This window comes from Eutrema salsugineum, unplaced genomic scaffold (genome assembly GCF_000478725.1).
Source record: "Eutrema salsugineum unplaced genomic scaffold, Eutsalg1_0 scaffold_4, whole genome shotgun sequence".
Lineage (NCBI taxonomy): Eukaryota > Viridiplantae > Streptophyta > Magnoliopsida > Brassicales > Brassicaceae > Eutrema > Eutrema salsugineum.
The window spans coordinates 1,002,132-1,025,333 of NW_006256686.1; the positions used below are offsets into that span (position 1 = coordinate 1,002,132).

The 23,202-nt window shown below is 37.8% G+C and overlaps 1 protein-coding gene and 3 non-coding genes across 4 annotated transcripts; 3 read left to right on the forward strand and 1 right to left on the reverse strand.

Annotated features, from left to right (window-relative positions):
• Positions 1-1,900: 1,900 nt before the first annotated feature.
• On the reverse strand, positions 1,901-3,170 carry LOC112084600. The gene is made up of 4 exons (XM_024153824.1): positions 2,685-3,170; positions 2,390-2,568; positions 2,164-2,245; positions 1,901-2,050 (listed from the first exon to the last, which is right to left on the reverse strand). Exons 1-4 carry the CDS (start codon positions 3,168-3,170, stop codon positions 1,901-1,903), a joined length of 897 nt encoding a protein of 298 aa, XP_024009592.1.
• An 8,638-nt stretch (positions 3,171-11,808) lies between these two features.
• Positions 11,809-11,914, forward strand: LOC112084869. The gene has a single exon (XR_002898526.1). It is a non-coding gene; the product is annotated as a small nucleolar RNA R71 (small nucleolar RNA).
• Positions 11,915-17,669: 5,755 nt separating this feature from the next.
• On the forward strand, positions 17,670-17,775 carry LOC112084786. The gene has a single exon (XR_002898446.1). It is a non-coding gene; the product is annotated as a small nucleolar RNA R71 (small nucleolar RNA).
• A 3,452-nt stretch (positions 17,776-21,227) lies between these two features.
• Positions 21,228-21,334, forward strand: LOC112084678. The gene has a single exon (XR_002898340.1). It is a non-coding gene; the product is annotated as a small nucleolar RNA R71 (small nucleolar RNA).
• Positions 21,335-23,202: the final 1,868 nt, after the last annotated feature.

Genomic DNA, 23,202 nt, shown 5'->3' on the forward strand with positions numbered 1-23,202 from the left:
CGTAGGGCTCGTTTTGGAACGTTATGTAGTCTTTGGTTCGAATTTTGCAGCTAGGACAGCATAACTTAATAGCAAATCACGACTGCTTCTCAAACATTTTTGCAGCTGGCACGGTTATGTCCTCCCATGTTACATTGTGAACATGTGTATTTGATGTGGGTGTGTCGTGAGGGTGTCAAGTTTTACCCTAAATAAAATCAATAGTCGCAAGTGCACAGCTGATCGATTGTAGTACTTAGGGATCGAATCCACAGGGAATGAGGATCTTTCCTGCAAAAGCCTTCGAAAGAAATATGAAGTAAGGAAGTCTAGAACCAAATGATTTTTGTGAGGGTTATGGTGGTGTGTTTAAAATGCAAAAACGAATCCTAAAGAGAAAAGACGGGAATTAAAATGACCTAATAACTAAACTTAACGAAAACGGGTAAAACAGGAAAAACGGCTAACCTAATTGCTTAAATGAAATCGATTAAAAGGGAATGAAAATATTGAACTAAAGCTTGAAATAAAACGATGTAAATCTATAAGAAAAGAGGCGCTGGGGTTCAGGGAAGTTTTCTCAGGGGTACGAACGATTCAAAACATTGCTAGAGAGTAAATTTGATAAGATCGTAGCTTAAACTTTTCGAACTGGATTCACGGACGTATGACTACGCCACTGTCGTGATCATAGACAACTATCTCTCTCAACCCTGACCAGTAGGTTTCCACTCTGGCCCTGGAAAAGAAGAGATGCATTATGTTTAAGACTCGTCAGCATTCACAAATCGCCCATAGGTAGGTTTCCACTCCTATGGTTGTTTTGCTCTCCCAAACTAGATCTGACACCGGATGAACACTTTCGTGTCACCAAGCATCTGGATCAGATTGTAGTTCATGACGCTACTCTCATGCAGTAAAAATGAATTCAGAAGAAAAAGTTCTAAGATTCGGCTGAAAAGCTCATGGAATCCTCACCGAACATATAAATCCCCATCGAAAATCCCTTAGACCCAACAATAAAACTACTCAGACATAATAAACGAAATCAAAAACATAGTATTAAAAGGTAGAATAGAAACCGAAATTGAAAAGAAAGAACAAGGGTTCAAGAGATAGATCTCTCTCTCCCAAAAACCTAAAAACAAAGCTTAAAGTAAAATTTCTGTAAAGTATTTCGTCTCTTCTCTTTTCTCTTTAAAAACGACATAAATGACATGTATTTATAGTCTCTAATACTCTCTGGTGTCTAGGGTTCCGGAATTGAGGCAGGGAAAATGATACGGGCTTCAGAAATGGGCCTTCAAAGTCGGAGTTAGCTGGCCGCGGTCGGGATGAGTGTGACCGCGGGAAATGGGTGGCTGGCCGCGGTCGCGGTGGCTGTGACCGCGAGGATTGGTCTGTTGGCTGTGGGTGGAAACGCTTACCGGCTGGTTTACAGGACATCTTGCTCTTCGCGTATCTTTTGATTGAACCGTTGGATTGCCAAGCTGTAAAGTGTGCTGGAAAGCTGATACTTCCATCTTTGAGATCTCCAAATTTGAGCTGGATCAGACGGTGAGAAGGCCTTCAATCGGGGGTGAACTTCTGACGGTTTGACTCTGAGCTGAAATCTGGTTTTCTATCCATTTTGTTAAGCTTTTCCCTAAGTTACCTGAAAAGTGTCTTAAAACTACAAATACTAGAAAAACATAATAAAAGTACTTAAAAGCAATTAAAAACATAGAAAAAGTATTTCAAAATGATCCATAAAAGTTTTCAAAATACCGTGTATCAGTATGCTTACGTAACTTGTGGGTTGCTGTTCAGTTGTCACTTTTGACTTCTTTGACCTACCTACACCACATTTTACATCTGGTGGAAGGCACGTTTTCTTTGGTAAGTCTGCATGTGGTTCCAACTCATTATCTTCAGGATTAATTTACTCTACATATGCACCGTACAAGGTACTCTTTGTGTAGTAAGGATGCACGAAAGTTTCCAAAGATAGATTTGGTCGCTTCCCAATAACAGCAAGAGCATGTTCACAAGGTATCTTGTCGAAGTCGTAAACGCGACAAGTACAACTCCTCTGTTACCAGTATGAAAAGATTAAACCAAATTAGTAACACAATAACAGCAGGTTATAAGATGGTAATAAAAGGTAATATCCAGAGAATATGAATAAAAAATAGAAATATATACCTGTTGTATATCAACAACACAAGCAAATGCACCGCCAGTGACATAGCTACGATGTGCATCTATATGATGCACCGTAAGAGTACTGCCAATATTACATCGATATGACAGTTTAAGTTTGACTCTTGGAGTAAAGAATGTTTGCAGTGACAGAGCTTGTTCCCGCCGTTTCATAAACCACTTCGAAAATAGCTTCCGGAGCTCTTTTAAAAAATAAGCAATTGGATACTCGCGAGCATCTTTAAGAACCTTATTGATAGACTCAGAAATGTTGCTAGTCATTATGTCATATCTATCTCCTTGAAAATTTGCGCGAGACCACAGACGAACATCAGCCTTCTCCAAATATGTTGCAATATCAGGATTTTGCCTTTGAATCTCGTCAAATAATGCAACAAACTCAGAAACCTAGTACACCCTTGCAGCTTTTTAACCAACTTTAGTGTACTACTATCTGTAAACTTCATAATGAGGCTTTGATGGAGATGATAGGTACATATTCCTCTATGAGCTTGTGGGAACACCTCCCGAACAGCTTTTCTAATGGATCTATGTCTATCAGAAATAACCACCAGCTCTTGTTGGTCGGCACAAATCATACGTAACTGGGTTAAAAACCACTCCCATGAAGCATTATTTTCAGAATCTACAATCCCAAAAGCTAAGGGAAATATCTCACCATTTCCATACTGCAAAGCGGCTACAAGCAAAACACCCTCAAACTTTCCTTTCAAATGACCCCCATCTACCACAACCACATTTCTTATAAACTGAAAACCATTGATACATGCACCAAATGCAATGAACAAGAACCTAAACCGGTCTTGCTCGTCGCATATAAGTCTAGTAATTGTACCTGGATTCGCTGCCTTAATCTTATGAAGAAACATAGGCAAATCCTCATACCCACTTTCCCATGTACCTTGTTCAAGCTCACGTGCATGCACTAATGCTTTGTACAACTTCCAATAATCAATATCAATACCGTACACCATCTTCATGACATCCATAATGTGCATAGGTCTAATTCCAACACCAATTTTTCCAAATTTTCTTAAATATAATTCACCAATACCCTTTGACGTAGCTTGTCGATGACGAGAACACCTCTCTGTGACTAAACATGTATGAATGTCTATGTATTTTTGCACTTTAAACTCTGAGGAATTTTTGACTGCCGATGCGCGAATCTTCCAAGAACATCCAGCGACTGAACATTTAAGTACCAACAAAGTTTTTGTCGACTTGTATGTTGAATAACCGAAGTTCTGAAAAATTGTGATCAGCCGTAACTTATGATGTAACTCCACCTTGGAAGTATATATTTGCCCTACCCTAATACACTCTAGGATCTGCAAAATATTATGTTTGCCTTCTAAGCCACCAATCATATATGCTCTCCAATATCCCCATGTAAAGACATATCTGAAGTAGACCCATATCTACCATCAATGGAAACACGAGTTTGACCATCTTCATCAAGTTCATCTAAGGAAGAACTATGTGTCTCACTTTCGCCACATTCTCTAGGTGTACCACTGTTGACCTCATTTTCTTCACGACCATACAGAGCACCACTATGTGCCTCATTTTCACCAAATTCATCAAGAGTACCTCTTTTTTCATCTGTTTCACCACCTCTGTCAAGAGACCCACTTTTTTCTGGATCTTTAACACCTCCATCAATAGTACCACTTTTTTCATCATCTACACTAATTTCATCAAGAGTTCTTCTTCTTTTATGGACTTCACCAATTTCCCGCAAGATAGTAAAACATAGAAAAGAAAATTAGAACAGCATAAAATATACAATTATTGTTGCAGAATTTATTTTACAATTCGGCAGACTCGTATTTAGGCTGTCGACATATAAAGTCCACAAGTTCTCGGTAGACGACAATACCCTATCATGCCGACTTATGTTTTGTCAACGAACTATCGGTAGACTTACGTGAAGTCTAAATGTTTTCGGTAGACTTCAAAATCAATTTTTAACAGACATAATAGAAGTCTGCGAACACTCAGCAGACATGCGTAAAGTCTACAAATTTTTGGCCGACTACAAAAACCAATCAGACAAACTTACTTTGAATTTGGGATACTCGGTACACTTGCATGAAACTTACATATTTTTAACAGACTTTAAAATCCAAGTCGGCATACTTGTAGTTAGTTTGCAAAAAGTCGATAGACTTTCCTATAGCCTGCACATTTTTAGCAAACTTAAAGAACCTATCTACCAGACTGCTCGCAAATATACAGAGAAAACTTTTAAATCTACCAAAATCATGAGGACATTACGCAAGTCTGCCCACCCGAGATTTGAAGTCTGATCAAATTACGTAGACGCCACGAAAGTCTGTCGATCATCAGGAAACCAAAAGTAAGTCTGCGGGATTGGATTTTAAAGTCTTCTGAAAATATGTAGACTTCACGAATGTGTGTCAAGTGTCCACAAACTTGTAGTCAGGCTGCAGGATCAGAATTTTAAAGTCTACCTAAAACTCGTAAACTTCACAGAAGCCTACCTAATGTCTGCAGACTAAATATAAGTCTACGGAATTAGCTACTGAAATCTACCTTGATAATTGCAGACTTTATGAAAGTCTACCAAATAGCCATGGACTAAATTTAAGTCTTTGAAAGTGGGTATTGAAGTCTGCTAAAAAACTTGTGGACTTTACTCAAGTCCACTGATTGTTTATAAACATGACTTAAGTCTACTTATGAAATATATCAAAATACGTCTGTTAAAGTGAGTACCTACAAAAAAATAGTATTAGAAACATAATACACAATCTGTGAAACCTAGATACGTAATCAATACAGAAATAAAAGAAAATATATGAGTCAGTTTACGATTTTTGTAAGAAAGTAATAAATTTGATTGTTGATACCTTTGTTGTTTGTAGATTTTAGTTTAAAAAATAAAAGATGGCTCAGGAGGAAGAAGATGGAACCATCGACAATGGCTTTTCAAAAATGATTTCCTTTCTTAAAATAGACGTTTTCCTTTTTTATTAGTGTATTGATTTGTTTTTAATGTTTGTTTTATTCCATGTTCAAAATGTCGCTAGGCACTAGTCGGACGGTTGAGGTGTGCCTAGCGCCTAACCATAAAATCGGGGATTAAGTAATTAATCGGCGATTAGTTTTGTGGATTTTTTTTATTATCGGAACAATATCGTATATAAATATTTAGTAACATGTAAAAGCATAATAAACTGATGTGGCCTTGTGGAAGCTGTACCACTTATTGCCCAATGCACCTGGGATCAAACCCTTACACTTTTGATTTTGGTTATTTTTTTATTTTTCTTTCATAGGCAAAATTGTAATTTTAACTTCATCTTCTACCTAGGTATGTCACGAGTTCTGCAACTATTTTTTGCGGCCGCAATCCAATTTTTTCACATCATCAATCAGATTTTGCATTATTCTTATTGTTTACACCTTAAACTTGTAGATCTGGCATATATATATATATATATATATATATATATATATATATATATATATATATTGATTTCAAGTCTTAAATGAAGAAAAAAAGCAGAATTTTCAAAGAATCCGATTTTTAATCCGCCTAGGTCAAAATCGCGACGGTCAGAGGCCGCCGAGCGATTTTCCGGCGACTAATCAGTCTACGCGGCCAATTTTTAGAACATGGGTTTTATTTAAGTTGATTGGATTTCCTTTTTTAATTATTTTCGTTTTTTAATTCAATATATTAATTTGTTTTAGTTATTTTTGCTGGTAGATATGTAATAAGTAACATATTTTAAAGGTAATATAGTAAAAATGTTTTCCAAAATATATGTTAATTTTTAAAAAGTTATTTAGGCTATTTTTCATATTTTAAAGTTATTGTAACAAATGTCTAAAAAAATCTACCATAAATCTTTTGGAAGATTTACTTGAATGACTTTAATTATAACTTTATTTACTAGGATAACCTACAGAAGATTTAATTCATTTTAGTAAATTTATTACCAAAAATTTTCTTTTGAGCAAGTTGTATCAAAAATATATTACAAGACTGTCATTACTAATTAATTTCTACCTCAGCAAAAAGGTCCATTTAACTACAAGAATGCCACCATGTCTGTTGATTTTAAAGAATTCTATCATAACAAATCTGTCAATTTTGCAGAAGTCTATCATAACAAATCTGTCGGAGTAATGATCATAGAGTTATGACATTTTAGTAGATTTATTTTCGGGTGGTAGACTTAATGCCAAAAGGCAGACTTATATACATAAGTTTGTTTGACTACATAAAAGACTTATTTTCAAATGATAGACTTAATGACATTTGACAAACTTATTCGCACAAATCTATCTTATGTCATAACAAATATATTTTTGTTCACCAGACTTAATTTTAAATGACAAATTTAATTTTACTCGATAGATTTATTTAATAAGTTTAATAGACAACACAACATACTTGTTAAAAATTGACAAACTTTTCATGTCGTGATGGAAATCTGTCATAGATTTATTTTTCCAGACTTATTTATCTAGGGAGGATTACTGTACTAACCTTTAAATGTATCTTTATTATTTGTTTGGCATACTTTTATTTTTTATTACAAAACTAACCTAGCGTACCTAAAATATCCTTTTTGGCTTTGATGAAAAAAACCTAATTACAAAAATGCCATTACTTTTTTTGTGCCATGTAGGCAAAAAGTAACGGTTAAAAAATGATAAGTTTACCAGGCTTTAACGGTAGACTTATTAAATTTTGGTCAACGCAATATTTTGGATAGCAGAGTTGTTAGGACGATGGTAGATTTATTCGAGAGTTGGTAGATTTATAAAATGTTGGTAGACTTTTCTTGGTAGAGTTTTGATAATGAGAGGTAGATTTGTTAAGTTTCGATAGAATTGTTGTTATGTGTGGCACATTTATCCAATGTGTTGGTAGACATGTTAAGAAAATCGTTGACTTACTCGCATAGTTGACTTTGTCGGTAGATTTGTTGACAATATGATAGATTTAATACCCGAATTGGTAGACTTATTTTTTTTGGTGGTAGATTTATTTACGAAAATTTATCATAACGTGATGGCAGATTTATCATTTTTGTGGTAGATTATTTATAAAATTGGTAGAGTTATATCTAGTTGGTAGATTTTTTGCTCTTGTGGTAGATTTTTATGTAATGTGGTAGATTTATATTCAAGTAAAAATTTGGTGTTTTCATTCTGTTAAGTGGTAGATTAACTGTTACATAAGGTAGACTTATAAAAAATGGGTAGATTTTTTTTTTTTTTTTTTAGTAGATTCAAAAGCTGTTGGTAGAGTTATTGCACGTATGGTAGACTTCTATTGAGCTTCATGTGGTAGATTAAATAATTTTGGTATTTATTCAGATAACCTCGATCTGGTAGACATATGTGGTGCTTGATGGTAGACTTGTGTCTATGGTAGAGTTATTTACAATGCTTGAGGTAGACTTAGTTGTAATGTGTTTGGTAGACATTTGACTTTTTGGATTGAAATTACTTCTTTGCCCTAAATGTATTCTGCAATCTACGAAAAAATCAAAGGTGTGGTAGACTTGTTTAGGAGTGTCGTATGTTAAACAGGTTTCGTACATTTGGTAGACTTGTTCCATGGTTATATTTGAGTTGGTTTTGTTCCCCATTAACGTTTTCTTTGCATGAGTTTGCTGAGATTATGTCGGTTAACTGTGATTCGATCATAGATGATTATTGGTCTTTACGGTATAGACGCACAATCAATGGTCAAAAATTTCTAACATGAATATTTTTTATATGATATATCTTTTCTCTAAGATAACTTTGCTTTTCATATTAACCTTGAACATATATATCCTATTAGTTCACTTAAACATTTATCTTATGTCCTTTTTGTTTTTGTCTATAATAACCATCTCTTAACTTATGATCTTTTGATTTTTATTTTTGAATATTTGTTACATTTAACTCTATTTACATAAACCCTTACAACATCACAATGTCAAATGATTTTAGTCATGTGTTTTGATTAAAATTTTATTCAGCTAGGATATACATCATAGTGAAAATAAAGAAAATAAATTGAATTGAATAATAACATTACTAGCAAATGTGGTAAAAATGTGAAATGTCTGGGTCAATGTTTTGCAACGAATATAATTTGAAAGCAAAAATATTATCATTTAAACTCTGATTATCATTTTTACAAATTCAAATATAGATATACCATTAATTTAATAATAATTTACCATTATTTCAAAACAAATCTACCAAATGCAAATCTAAAATTCATAGTAAAATACGTCGGATCGATGCTAGATATCCCATCAGAGATTTGTTTACCATGGCAAAGCCCATAATCTGTCAGAAAAAAATAAACAAATACCATCACTCGTATATAAAATTCAAATTGATAAATCTACCATCAAAGAACTAATAAAACTACCAAACCACATATAGTTTTTCAAATAAGTTACCATCAAACGACTAATAAATCTACTAAATCACATTGTTTTCAAACAATTCTACCATCAGATGATTAATAAATCTAGCAAACCACATCGTTTTTTAAATAAATTTACCATCAAATAACTAATAAATCTACCGAACTACATATCGTTTTTCAAATATATCTACCATCAAATAACTAATAATCTACCAAACTACATACCGTTGTTCAAATAAATATACCATCACACGTTATGAACTTTACAACTAAAAATGCAATATTGTTTTCCAAATATATCTACCAAACTTACCTGAAAAAAAAAATTAGGGTTATGGTTTTTACAAAAAAACTTACGCCGCCGACACCATCCTGACACCACCATTCCACCGAAACAACGTCTATCCACTGCGGTTGTGTGCGATGCGGCGAGAATGCCGCTTAAGAGTCATGGACTCACCACTGTGTCATCACTCGATTTGTAACCCTCGGTGAAGGACACCGTCAAGAGATCCAAGCGACTGACCCTTGCTGCGACTTCATAGTAATGGAGGAGAACCAGAGGAAGGTCTTCAGTCCAGTGGTAGAAGGCGGAAGGATCTAGACTCGAGGGATGCACAATGCTCGAAGATAGGGACAAAATCGCCGTCTAAAGGGCTGTGAGAGGTGCACTCGTGCCATTGGACGATTCTTGTGATCCACGGAGGCAAGAAAGGAGTGATCCACCGCCGCTAACCGCCAGAATCAAGAAATGCGGCAAAAAAAAAAATCAGATCTGGGTTAGATAGGAACACGAGAGAAGCGAGAGAGAAGTTGAGAGAGAAGATGAGAGAGATAATGTTTTTTTCATATTAGATTTTTTTTTTGTTTGTTTTGTATCTACTTTTTTGCACACAAATTTTTTTTTTTTCAAAAAAATAAAAATAACAATTAAAAAATAATAAAAAATCAATTTAATAAAAAATTAATCAAAATGGCATTTTCGTAATAATATTCAGTATTTGGACAAAATGGTGTAAGACCAACTTTGTAAGGTTAGTCTACTAAAGCGATCAATATGTTTAGCTAGGTTTGTCAATTTGTCAACTTTAAGGTTAGACTTTTGGTATTGGCACGAGAGTTTTTAGTAAATTTAATAAGTTTATCTTAAAACAGATTTATTTTAAGCTTAAAATTTAATTACTATAATATGATTAAAATCTGCTGTTTGATGGTAAACATTCAATGTCGTAGAGGCGACAGAGTTTTGCTCTTACAAGAATGACCTTTTTTTGTAGCAAACTTATTTGTCTCAGATTTATATATCTATCTAATGGTAGACTTTTTACGGGCAAACTTATTTGTTACTACTGGCAAAGTTTATTTCTCCCAATGGTGTTAGACGTATCACGGCAAATTAATTTGGCATTATGGCGGATGTTTTTAATGATATTGAAACGTAATTATATACTTAACAAGTTATTTACTATTAAACATGCGATTTGGCATCAACTAAGGCTCATTCTATTCGTCCTAGAATGAACTTGTCACAATTTTCATTATAGTCATATACATATGTGCCCGGTAATTTTTAATAATAGCAATAGTTTTGAAAGTTGAAACAATGGATCAAATTTTCACAATCATAGCTAATTTTTAATATTTCAATGACTTTACACAAAGTCCTTAGACCAAGAAAAATCCATTTCTAAGTACAACGGTTAATCATTAAGTTTGTAAGAAAGCACAACAACGCATTTTAAAATCAAATTTTGGCAACCCATCGCTAATGTTGATGGCTTTTTACAAAGTCGATAAACAAAGAAATATCATTGATTGATATTGTATGTTGGAATAATATTTTTTCGTCAAATTTAGCATCTCTTTAATGAAATATAACTGTAAATCATTAAACTTGTAGATAATAGCACAATTACATATTCGCAATAAGTCTGCACAATCACACATTCACATCAAGTCTACTAAGTAATATAAGTCTGTTTCGTAGGAAAAAAAGTAATAATTCTCTCATAATCATAATTTAATTTGCCTTACGCCTAATAAACCTATTGTAACTGGTCTGCACAAGTTTTTTTTGGGTAAAGTGGGTAAAACAAGTTTATCATCAAAGCATTAACTTAATAACTCTATCGTAACAAAAATAATTAAATTTTTAAGTTTGCTGCAATAGGTAATATTGCTCAAAGCATTGTTCATCAACGCTGGCCAGACTTTTGAGAGACCTAAATATTGAGAGTTTAAGACCCATTGCCGCTGTGAGAAGCTTTGATCTGGAGAGGATCATACAAAGGCCGAATTGACGAAGAGGTGAGGAAGTTTCTGCGAGACTTTGTAGATCCCGAGGTAGTGATTCCAACGGTGTTCAAGAGGAGTGGCAGAGATGGAGTCTGAGAGCGATGAAAAACAGCTCAGAAGTTTGGGGCTTTCTTTGGTGTTCTTTCTTTTTCTCTTTGGTGTTCTTTCTTTTTCTCACAAGCATCAAAAGGCTGATCTTTCTCTTTTATTCCACAACTCCCCACATACTTCATCTCAAAGTGTTGAAACTCATCACAGAGACTTAGCGACACATAAGCTGGCGGTTCAATAGATTTTTCTTCTTTCTTAAGCTGTTGTTCGGCCTTCCTTCATCAGAAATCTGGACTTTGTCTCTAGAAGCTCCATGGACGTCTTATATAGTTAAAACTTCAGTTCCAAGGGTCACCTCCCCACTGAGTTGCTCAATGTCCTCATTGTCTTGTGAATAAAGACCTCTAAGAGCAATGTCTTCTTGTGGACTATAAAGCAGATGTTCTATCTCCTTTATAGCAGCTTCATGATCTTTGCTCTCCATGTGATTCACTTGAGAGGTTAAACTCTCTATTTTGTTGTGGAGATCATTGTAGGAGCTCTTTACTCTTGTTGTGAGCTCATCTTGTCCCTTTAGAAGTTGTTAGAACATGCTGTTCAGCTCCATTTCTTGAGGCTTTGAAGCAGCTTGCCCTTGTGGAACAGACTCTTGCTGAAAACAAAGCTCCACCTCACTTTGACCATCTTGACAATCTTCAGTATCAAGCTCTTTGTATCTTTCATTGCTCTTGGCCAAATTCTCAACAAGTAGCTCTCCTTGTTCTATGGTAAGAGTTGAAAAACGCCCATTGCTAGCTGCATCCAATGTCCATTTATGCTCTCTATCAACTCTCCAATAGAAGATACTAAGGATAGCTTCTTGTTGGAACCCATGATGAGGACAATCTCTAGTGTAGCCTTGAAGTCTCTACCATGCTTCATCAATGGTCTCATGGATTCTTTGTTTGAAGCCCAAGATGTCTTTCCTAGCTTGGATAGTCCTTTGTATGGGATAAAACCTTTGGAGGAAGATCATCTTGCAATCATCCTAAGAATTGACAAAGTGGGATGGTAAGGCTCTCTCCCATTTGCTTGCCTTTTTCTCCAAGTGAAAATGGGAACAAGATGAGCTTGATACTGTCGTGGGGCACTCCTCCAGTCCTAAATGTGTCACACAACCTCTCAAATCAGTCCAAATGATCATATGGATTCTCCATGCCTGACCCCAAGAACTTAGTTTCTTGAATCAACCTAACCAAGCTTGCTTTGATCTCATAGGCCACAGCTTCAATTGGAGGAGGGTGGATTCCATACCTCTTTCCATGACAACAAGGAGTGTCACAGCTTCCAACTGTTGGCGTTTTCTTTGGAGCTTGGGTCAGTGCTGGAGGCAGTGCTTGAAGTTGTGGCTGTTTTTTAGGTTTTGGAACTGGAATAATGCTCTTGTGGACGTCCATCTGCAACAGCTCAATAGGACTTGTCTTTCCATTTCTCTTCCTGTGAATTTGGTACCTTTCAAAGCTCAAGAGAATCAAGGAAGACAAGTTAGTAACAATGAAAAAAGAGAAAGTTCATCATCTCAAAGAGATGCATGCTCTTAATTATATACATTAACATGGTGAAAATAAAACCTTAGTACAACAAAAGAAAACAATGACTTGATCTCAAGAAGATCCAAAGTCCTAATGCTAGATGATGCGTGTCAACTGCGTGAGGGAACAAGCTTTACCCTTAACAAAAACAAATGAAAGCCGCAAGTGCACAGCTAATCAGTTGTAGTATTTAGGGATCGAATCCACAGAGATTTATGTGTCTGGTATTCTTCTACGGTTTCTAACTTTATGTCTAGACTAGATTGGTTTTAGAGGTTGGTTATTTTTCACGGATTAAACTAAAACAAAAGAAAGCAAATAAATTTATCCTAAGGAACAAGTAGAAAAATCGAATGGAAAAAAAATAAAGCAAACAAAATATCGAACTAAAGCAATTGAAATGCAGATCTAAATAAGCAAGTAAAAATCGATTGGTTTGTAAACTATGGCTGAAAACGCTGAGCTTTTGGGAACTCTACAAGGATCATAATCGGTTTTCACACTAGGGTAGATAGATTGGGATTGACGGATATCGATATATATGGTTCTAGAGCTAGAGTACGGTGGTATGACTACGTCACTGTCATGATCATAACCAACTGTTTCTCGCAACCCTGACCAGTAGGTTTCCACTCTGGCCCTGGAAGGGAGAGAACGCAAGAGCTGCACAAGACTCGTCAATACTCACGATCTCGCCGCAGGTAGGTTTCCAATCCTACGGAAAAATCGCCTGTTTCATTCTAGGGCTGATACTTAATGAAAACTTTCGTAACACTAACTATCTAGATCAGATACTAGGTGATCAATCAAGCATACATGCAATAAGAACAAGAATAAACAGAGAACAAAGTTGAAATCCCAGATCTATAAACCTAGATGTCTTAATCGATTATGAGAGCCCCTTTCGGGAACCCTAAGCCCAACTCGGGATCTACTCAGACATGGCTGAGGTCGACATCATCATTGGTTTTAATAAAAGTAATCAAAAACAGTATAGAAAAGAGATGAAGAAAGCTTCTCTATTGAAGAACTCGGACTTGAACAATCTTCTACAAAAATCGCATAAAAACGGCTAAAGGAAAAAGGGTTTCTGTAAAATATGAAGGGTTGTCTCTAAAAACGACCTAAATGACAAGTATTTATAGTCTTCAATACTCCATGGTCTCTAGGGTACCGGAATTGAGACTGAGAATGACTTTGGGCTTCAGAAATATGGGTTTTAGTTCGGAGTTTGCCAGCCGCGGTCGAGAATGACGTGACCGCGGGAAATAGGTGCCTGGCCGCGGTCGGGAGGCTTAAGACCGCAGGAAATGGGCTGTTGGCCGCGGTCGTGTGACTTGCTGACCGTCTTCGAGTGGCTCCGGGGCTAATGGAATATCTTGAGATCCAATCGTTGGAATGTCTCCAAACCAAGTGCATTTGAAAGCTGGTTGATTCTTCTATAAGTTGTCCAATTTTGAGGTTGATCAGACGGTGAGAAGGTCTTCGTCTCTCCATGAGAGTTTTGACGGTCTGCATTTATCCAAAAGAGTCTTTTTGTTCCAATGTGTGCCTCTTTATCCCAAATTACCTGAAAAGTCTTTTAAAATCCGAAAACATAGAAATCCTTTGAAAACCTTTGAAAATGGAGTAAAAACACCTGTAAAAGACATTAAAGTGATCCATAAAAATGGTCAAAATCCGGTGTTATCAACTCCCCCAGACTTAGTCTTTTGTTTGTCCTCAAACAAAACAAAGGCTAAATCTCGGCGAGAGGTTTGAAAACGCAGGAACTAAACAAAATCTCAGAGACCAAACTTCTAAACAAATATCAATCAGTATGCATCAATCGGGAATAGCCTAGAAAATTCTCACTAGCAATATAGGCATAACTAGTCCGTTAATCTGTCATGCGGAAATCTATGCACTAAGATCTAACTTCCAGTCAACTAGCTCTTAACATTCATTAAAAATCCCGGTGGTTCTCATCAAAGAAAGTCTAGGCAAGGCAATCTAGGCTAGGTGTCAAAAAGGGTTATTCTAGGGGTAAGGCTTAAAGTGTTTACGGGTTACCTGAAGATCTGGAGAATGCAAGATATTATGTAAAACCGCAAGAGAGAGTGAAGCTGTTGCTATCCACAGTTTTCAGTCACTTTCTTCTTGCCACAGATTACTGGTCTTCTTCCTCAGGTTCTCTCCTAACTTCCCCCGACTTAGATTTTTGTAAATCTTTCAAAACCATAGCTCCTTAAACGAATAGTGGTTGCTTATTGCTCCACAAATTTCGACAATCTAGGACTCATTAGGCTTTTTGTTTCCCTCTCTCTTTTCATTCGTTCGTTTTTTTTTTTTTTTTTGAAAGAGAAGGAACACCTTCAGATATAGAGTCATAGAGAGCACAAAATTACCAGTTAAGATATGTCTTGTAAAGCTTCATGAGGTTTCTGATACTCCTCCTTCCCAATTCTATTCAGTCTCCTTTATGAGTGACTGAAAACTGCGTCGCTCCTCTTCTCTCCGTCGTTTTTGCACATATCTGCTGATATAAACTAAAGAGAGAATGCATGAGGATTGAAAACAAGGGTTTTGGGTTTAGGGTATGGTACCAGATAAAGATAAATTGGTCATCTAGGACGACAAAGAGTGGTATAAGTGAGGGTAAAAGACGTTATGTCGATGCCTGCCTAAAATCAATGATGAGAAAATTAGATGTCAATATTAAGGTCAAAAAAATGAGCTAGTATATCCTGTCAGAAAGAATCTCCATGAATAGAAGTCCTCTGGTGGGAGTTCGTAGTGCAAGTACTCTAGCTACCGCCTAGTCTAGTGTTAACCACAAATGAGCTATCATGCATAGTGTAGAAGCGTGCAGGTCTAAATCATCATAGTTTTGTGTCAAACATTCCTGAAAAATACTTAATGTCGAATAGGTTACATATTAAAATTTAAAAAGTGCTTGAAATTTGAAAGCAAAAGCAAGAAAATGATTAGTACGGATAGACATCCTCCCCCAGAGTTAAATCACACTGTCCCCAGTGTGAAAAAGTTGGTGAGAAAATGGTGAATAAAAGCGAAATAAAATAAGATAAAAGAAAAGAAAATGATGATAGAACCGTGATGGCAGTGAAGTGCTGATCAATCACTCATCCTCCGATGTGTCTGCTGCGAACTGGTGCTGCTCCTGTAGGAAGGTGACAACGCGCTCAAAGCGTCGTCCCTGTCTCTCAACTCTGTGCTCCAGATCAGAATGTGTGTGCGATGATGTCGATGATGAGGTGTGGCCGGTCGAAACAGATGGCTGAAAATGAGCACGGGCCGCAGCTGCATCACGCTTTGCCTTGGCCACTATGTATTGGCCAATGGTGAATGGTAGACGAGGTACAGATGGCAGAAACTCATCGGGTGATAACACCGTATTTTGACCACTTTTATAGATCGTTTGGAAATACTTTTTCTATGTTTTTAATTGCTTTTAAGTAATTTTATTACCATTTTCTAGTATTTGTAGTTCCCAGACTCTTTTCAGGTAACTTAGGGAAAAGCTTAACAAAATGGATAGAAAACCAGATTTCAGCTCATAGTCAAACCGTCAGAAGTTCACCCCCGATTGAAGGCCTTCTCACCGTCTGATCCAGCTCAAATTTGGAAACCTTAAAGATGGAAGTATCAGCTTTCCAGCACACTTTACAGCTTGGCAATCCAACGGTTCAATCAAAAGATACGCGAAGAGCAAGATGTCCCGTAAACCAACCGGCAAGCATTTCCACCCGCGGCCAACAGATCAATCCCCGCGGTCACAGCCATCCCGACCGCGGCCAGTCACCCATTTTCTGCGGTCACACTCATCCCGACCGTGGCCAGCTAACTCCGACCCCGAAGGCCCATTTCTGAAGCCCATATCATTTTCCCAGCCTTGATTCTGGAACCCTAGACCCTAGAGATGTCTTGAGCACTATAAATACATGTTTTAGGAACCCTAATTCGTATGCCCTCATATGTTCTTATTGTTTTAGAATACTTTTTAAGTTTTAGGTTTTAGGGAGAGAGAGATTTGTCTCTTGAACCCTTGTTCTTTCTTTTTCAATTTTGGTTTCTATTCTACTTTTTAATACTATGTTTTTGATTTCGTTCATCATGTCTGAGTAGTTTTATTGTTGGGGCTAAAGGATTTTCGATGGGGATTTATATGTTCGATGAGGATTCCATGAGCTTTTGAGCCGAATCTTATAACTTTTTCTTCAGAATTCGTTTTTACTGCATGAGAGTAGCGTCATGAACTACAATCTGATCCAGATGCTTGGTGACACGAAAGCTTGGGGTTGGGTTCAGGTTTTCCAGGTAGATGGCCTTGGTTCCTTGAGCTTGAAGCCTGGTTTTGCTTCAATTCCTTGATTTCCTACTGCATTGCTGCATTCTGGCTTGCAAATATCTGTTGACCCTGAAGCAGTTGTTGCAGAATACCAACCATATCAGAACCCATCTGTGGCTGCTGTTGAACCGGTGGTGGCTGAAATTGGTGTTGAACCGGCGCTTGCTGCTGGAACTGTGGTGGACCAAACCCTGGTGGTGCGTTTTGCTGCTGTGAACTGAAACCAGTACCCTGAAATGGTTGTTGTTGCTGACCAAAACCCTGATTCTGAGCAAACTGATTCTTGGGTTGGAATGACCCTTGAAAGTTGTTCTTGGGAACAAAGTTCTTTGGAGCTTGAGAATTGGGATAGACCTGGTCTTGTGGGTTAGCTACATTGGGATTCTTGTAAGAGAGGTTCTGATTTGCATTGCCATACTGATATCTTTGGAACCTCTGATTCCCAATATAGTTAAGCTCCTCCTGGGTTAGACCTTCTTCACTTATGTTCTCAAAGATCTGAGAAGATTCCTCATACTCTCCTACAAAGTGCATTGGCTTTTGATTGGTGAATTTGAACTTGTCCAATTCACTCCTCAACTCCTTAACTTCTCTAGTGAGCCTCTGTTCTGAGCTTGAACTTTCAGATCTATTTGATCTGTCATAGTCTTCACCATAAGTGTCATTGCTCATTGCTAAGTTCTCCACTAGCTCTAAAGCAGCATGAATCTCCTTTCACAGAAAGTTTCCATTGGAGGCAGTATCCAGCTGGTTTCTAATCTTGGGAAGAGCTCCTCTATAAAGTGTGCTGAGAAGAGAAGCCTCACTAAACCCATGTGTGGGCATTGGTTGGTGTAGCTCCTGAATCTCTCATATGCTTCACCAAAACTCTCATTGCTGTGCTGAGTGAAGCTAGAGATTTGGTTTCTTAGCTTTGCTGTTCTGGAGGTGGAGAAGAACTTAGATAGGAAGGCTTGCTTGCATTGCTCCCAGGTTTGAATGGAGCCTCTTGGAAGATTCTTCTCCCATTGGTGAGCTTTGTCACCAAGACTGAAGGGGAATAATCTGAGCTTGAAGCTGTCCTCAAAGACTCCATTTATCTTTGTCAGGTCACACACTTTATCAAATTGATCCAAGTGTTCCAAGGGATCTTCCATTGCTAATCCATGGAACTTTGAGGTCTGGACCATATTCAACAAGGATGCCTTCACTTCAAAGTTGTTGTTTTGCACAGGTGGTGCCTGAATTCCAGGTCCATACTGATGAGCATTTTCCGTGTCGTTCTCTCCAACATAAACTTGTGGCTGTTCATATCTACTTTGCTGGTGTTGGAAGGGCTGATGTTGGTGGTGCACCTGTTGTCTTTGCTGTACATTGGCCTGATGCCTCTGCTGATGAGCTGGAGCTTGTCCCTGGTGGACATAAGCTTGCTGTTGATGCACCTGTTCCTGGTGAACATTACCCTGATGTAACCCTTGACCAACTCCATTACCAGCTGCATTACCAGCTCCATTACCCTGAGCCTGTTGCTCCTGAGCTGGTTGTTCTATGTCCACCACATGCTCTCTTTGATCTTCCATATCAGCCTGATCAATCTGTCTTCCACGTCTGTCCCTTCTCCTCCTTGGTACCAAAAGATCAATGTTGTCGTTGAGAGGGAAATGTGGACCACAGCTTCTTGATCTGGACCTGGTGTTCATGCACCTGAAATCACAAACAGAACTTGAAAGTAATCAGTAAAAACAAAAAATAAGCACTTGATCTCAAGAATAGATCAGAACTTAATGGTAAACACTCCACAATTTGGCAACAGCGCCAATTGATAGACAAGACTTTATGGATCTCAGGGCTATCAATCCCCTTGTCAAAGTAGCATAAAAGAGGTTGTCAATCCAAGAATGTGGTGATAGACACTAAGCTATGTAATCAGTTTCTCAATTCAAGTTAACAAGTGAGGTTTTGATTGATTAAAGATAGCTAAATACTTGAAACAAGATTAATGACTAAAGAAGTGATCAAACAAGAACTACGTAATGACAAGTGATGAGAATGTATGTTTGATGATGAGAAAGGTCTTAGACATGATAGTGGATTAGGGTGCCTTCAGTGATAAACTAATGAGCTAATGAACCATATGATCAAGCAAACCATTCAACTTAAACATCATTAATTAAGTTAATCCTCTCATGAAGGTATCAACTTCTATGCCAAAAAACTGTTTCTAACCTAATCATCATTAGTGAAACATGAATTAACAAGCATTAAGAATCAGTTTAATCTGTCATTTAAGCATATAAACAATCATTCCCATGATGAATAACACTTAAACCTCTAACAACCTTGGTTCAGGCATTTCATCAAACACTTTTGGTGCATGAAATGCCCAGAATCTAGACCACATATGATTTGTATGGATCTAGCATTAAGAACAGATTGTAGAGAATGGAATATGCATGATCTAACCACTAAGCTCACTAATCTACCACTTAAGCACCCTAATCTACATATCTAAGACCTTAATATGGAGATTACTCACTAATCATGATCAACACACTAGATCCTTTGCAAGATGTGTTGTTAATCATGATTAGAAGTGTGTAAATGAAGAGATAGATGATAGATTCAGAAGAAAACAGCTTTAAACACCAAGATCTCTCAAACTCTCTTGATTAAACACTTAAAAATCGATATTTCTCTTCTTAAGTGGAGTCTTTTCACAAAAGAGGCAAGAGACAAAGGGAATAAAGCTTAAGTTTTGGGAATAAAACCCTAAAATCTATATATAGTTCTCTAAAAACGAACCGGTTCAGCCCGGAACAAACCGGATCCTGACCTGGCTTTAGTGGATAAGGATGATGTTTGCCACGGTCTAGCAGGTTTTGGTCAAGCCGTGGCATGTGACCGTTTCAATTCCTGAAGCTTCTGTTCTTGGATGGATCTTGGTGCCACGGGTTCCCTCTAGTCGTGATGCATGGCCGTGTCAAACGCCGAAAGAACGTATAAAGTTGCCACGGCCAAGTCTAAAGCCGTGGTGTGTGGCCGTGTCAAGTCCCGAATGTCTGAAGGATCACAAGTGTTGTCTTGCCACGGTACCTCGTGGCAATTCCCGAATGCAAGTAAGATCCTGCCGCAGCCAAGTCTATCTTGACACGGTCAAGTGTAGACCGTGGTGTGAAGACTGTGTCAAACCACGAAGAACTGCAATCAAGTGCCACGGTCAGATGTGGACCGTGGCATTCCACCGTGCCATCTTTCCCTTAGCATAATTTCAAGGCCTTAATAAGGGTTATCAATCTCGCAGCATTCAGGGCTCCTCAGACCACTTCACATTCAGGGAAGCGTAACTTCCAGGATACTGGTCCGAATTGCGTGATTCCAGTTTCAGTGGATAGAAGACTAAGATATTGTCAATTTTGGTGAAGGAACCTTTGGCGCTTGGGAAGTGGACGGTTTCCTGGAGGGCTCATCTTCGCAGTGCATTGACACGATCAGAAAGAGGCTTCTAGACATGGGTCCATTCCGGAAACATTATCTTCTTTCTCATAGCTCCGAATTGAAAGATAGCAGACGTTCTGGAAAGAGGACTCAAATATCTCGGATCTTGATGAAGGCCATGTAAACTGAATCGGTCTGGAAGTGCATCGTCCTTCGCATTCTTCGGAGCTCATCGTGTCGGTCCAAAACGGCAGCGAGACGGGCGTGCCTTCCAACGAGCTTAACCCTCTGCTCACGCCTCCAAATCCTATGATTCCACCTGATCTGGAACCATGATCCAATCGTCTCCAACTTTAATGAAGCAGCCGACAACTGAATCGGACCGGAAGGTTCCCCGGACAGGCGATTTCTGAGATGTGTTTTTACCCGGAAATTTTGGCCGATGAACCTTAGCAGCGGTACGCGTTTTGGCCGAGGGGCTCACTCGCGGTACATGAAAATCGCCGATAAAAGTCGCCTGCGGTACGTGAAAATCGCCAAGAACCTCCAAAAACCCATTTTCATCATCTTTCAAACCCTGATCGCCATTCCTCTTCCTGGATCCACCCTTTCAACTCCAAATAGCTCCAAATGCACCTGATAAACACTCCAAACATACAAAGACTCATTGGGACCTAATGCAACTCCTAAGTCTTAAAACAACTCATAAAGACCTAAAATGCATGAAATAAGATATGATTTGAAATGAAATATACAACCTAAATGATGCAAATTATGAACATATCAATAGTCTTCACCATAAGTGTCATTGCTCATTGCTAAGTTCTCCACTAGCTCTAAAGCAGCATGAATCTCCTTTCCCAGAAAGTTTCCATTGGAGGCAGTATCCAGCTAGTTTCTAATCTCGGGAAGAGCTCCTCTATAAAGTGTGCTTAGAAGAGAAGCCTCACTAAACCCATGGTGTGGGCATTGGTTGGTGTAGCTCCTGAATCTCTCATATGCTTCACCAAAACTCTCATTGCTGTGCTGAGTGAAGCTAGAGATTTGGTTTCTCAGTTTAGCAGTTCTGGAGGTGGAGAAGAACTTAGATAGGAAGGCTTGCTTGCATTGCTCCCAGGTTTGAATGGAGCCTCTTGGAAGATTCTTCTCCCATTGGTGAGCTTTGTCACCAAGACTGAAGGGGAATAATCTGAGCTTGAAACTGTCCTCATAAACTCCATATATCTTTGTCAAGTCACACACTTTATCAAATTGATCCAAGTGTTCCAAGGGATCTTCCATTGCCAGTCCATGGAACTTTGAGTTCTGAACCATATTCAACAAGGATGCCTTGACTTCAAAATTGTTGTTTTGCACAGGTGGTGCTTGAATTTCAGCTCCATACTGATGAGCATTTGCCCTGTCATTTTCTCCAACATAGACCTGTGGCTGCTCATATCTCCTTTGCTGGTGCTGGAAGGGCTGATGTTGGTGGTGCACCTGTTGTCTTTGCTGTACATTGGCATGCTGCCTCTGCTGATGAGCTGGAGCTTGTCCCTGGTGGACATAAGTTTGCTGTTGATGCACCTGTTCCTGATAAACATTACCCTGATGTAACCCTTGACCAACTCCATTACCAGCGGCATTACCAGCTCCATTACCCTGAGCCTGTTGCTCCTGAGCCGGTTATTCCATGTCAACCACATGCTCTCTTTGTTCTTCCATATCAGCCTGATCAATCTGTCTTCCACGCCTGTCCTTCTCCTCCTTGGTACCAAAAGATTAATGTTGTCGTTGAGAGGGAAAGGTGGACCACAGTTCTTGATTTGGACCTGGTGTTCATGCACCTGAAAGCAGAAACAGAACTTGAAAGTAATCAGTAAAAAAAAAAAAGAAGTACTTGATCTCAAGAACAGATCAGAGCCTAATGCTAAACACTCCACAATTTGGCAACGGCGCCAATTGATAGACAAGACTTTTTAGGTCTCAGGGTTATCAATCCCCTTGTCAAAGTAGCACAAAAGAGGTTGTCAATCCAAGAATGTGGTGATAGACATTAAGCTATGTGATCAGTTTCTTAATTCAAGTAAACAGATGAGGTTTTGATTGATTAATGTCAACGAAAAACTTAAAACAAGATTAATGATTAAAGAAGTGATCAAACAAAGACAAGCAAATAACAAAATGATGATGAGAATATATGTATGATGATGAGAAAGATCTTAGACATGATAGTGGATTAGGGTGCCTTCAGTGTTAAACTAGTGAGCTAATGAATCATGTGATCAAGCAAACCATTCAGCTTAAACATCATTAATTAAGCTAATCCTCTCATGAAGGTATCAACTTCTATGCTAAAACAGTTTCTAACCTAATCATCATTAGTGAAACATGAATCAACAAGCATTAAGAACCAGTTTAATCTGTCATTTAAGCATATAAACAATCATTCTCATGATGAATAACACTTAAACCTCTAACAACCTTGGTTCAGACATTTCATCAAACACTTTTGGTGCATGAAATGTCTAGAATCTAGACCACATATGATGTGTATGGATCTAGCATTAAGAACAGGTTGTAGAGAATGGAATATGAATGATCTAACCCCTAAGCTAACTAATCTACCACTTAAGCACCCTAATCTACATATCTAAGACCTTAATATGGGGATTACTCACTAATCATAATCAACACACTAGATCCTTTGCAAGATGTGTTGTTAATCATGATTAGAAGTGTGTAAATGAAGATGGAGATGATAGATTAAGAAGAAGACAGCTTTAAACACAAAGATTTCTCAAACTCTCTTGATTAGAACCCTTAAAAATCGATATTATTCTTCTCAAAAGGAGAGTTTTTCACAAAAGAGGCAAGAAAACAAGGAATAAAGCTTAAGTCTTGGGGATAAAGCCTTAAAACCTATATATAGGTCTCTAAAAACGAAC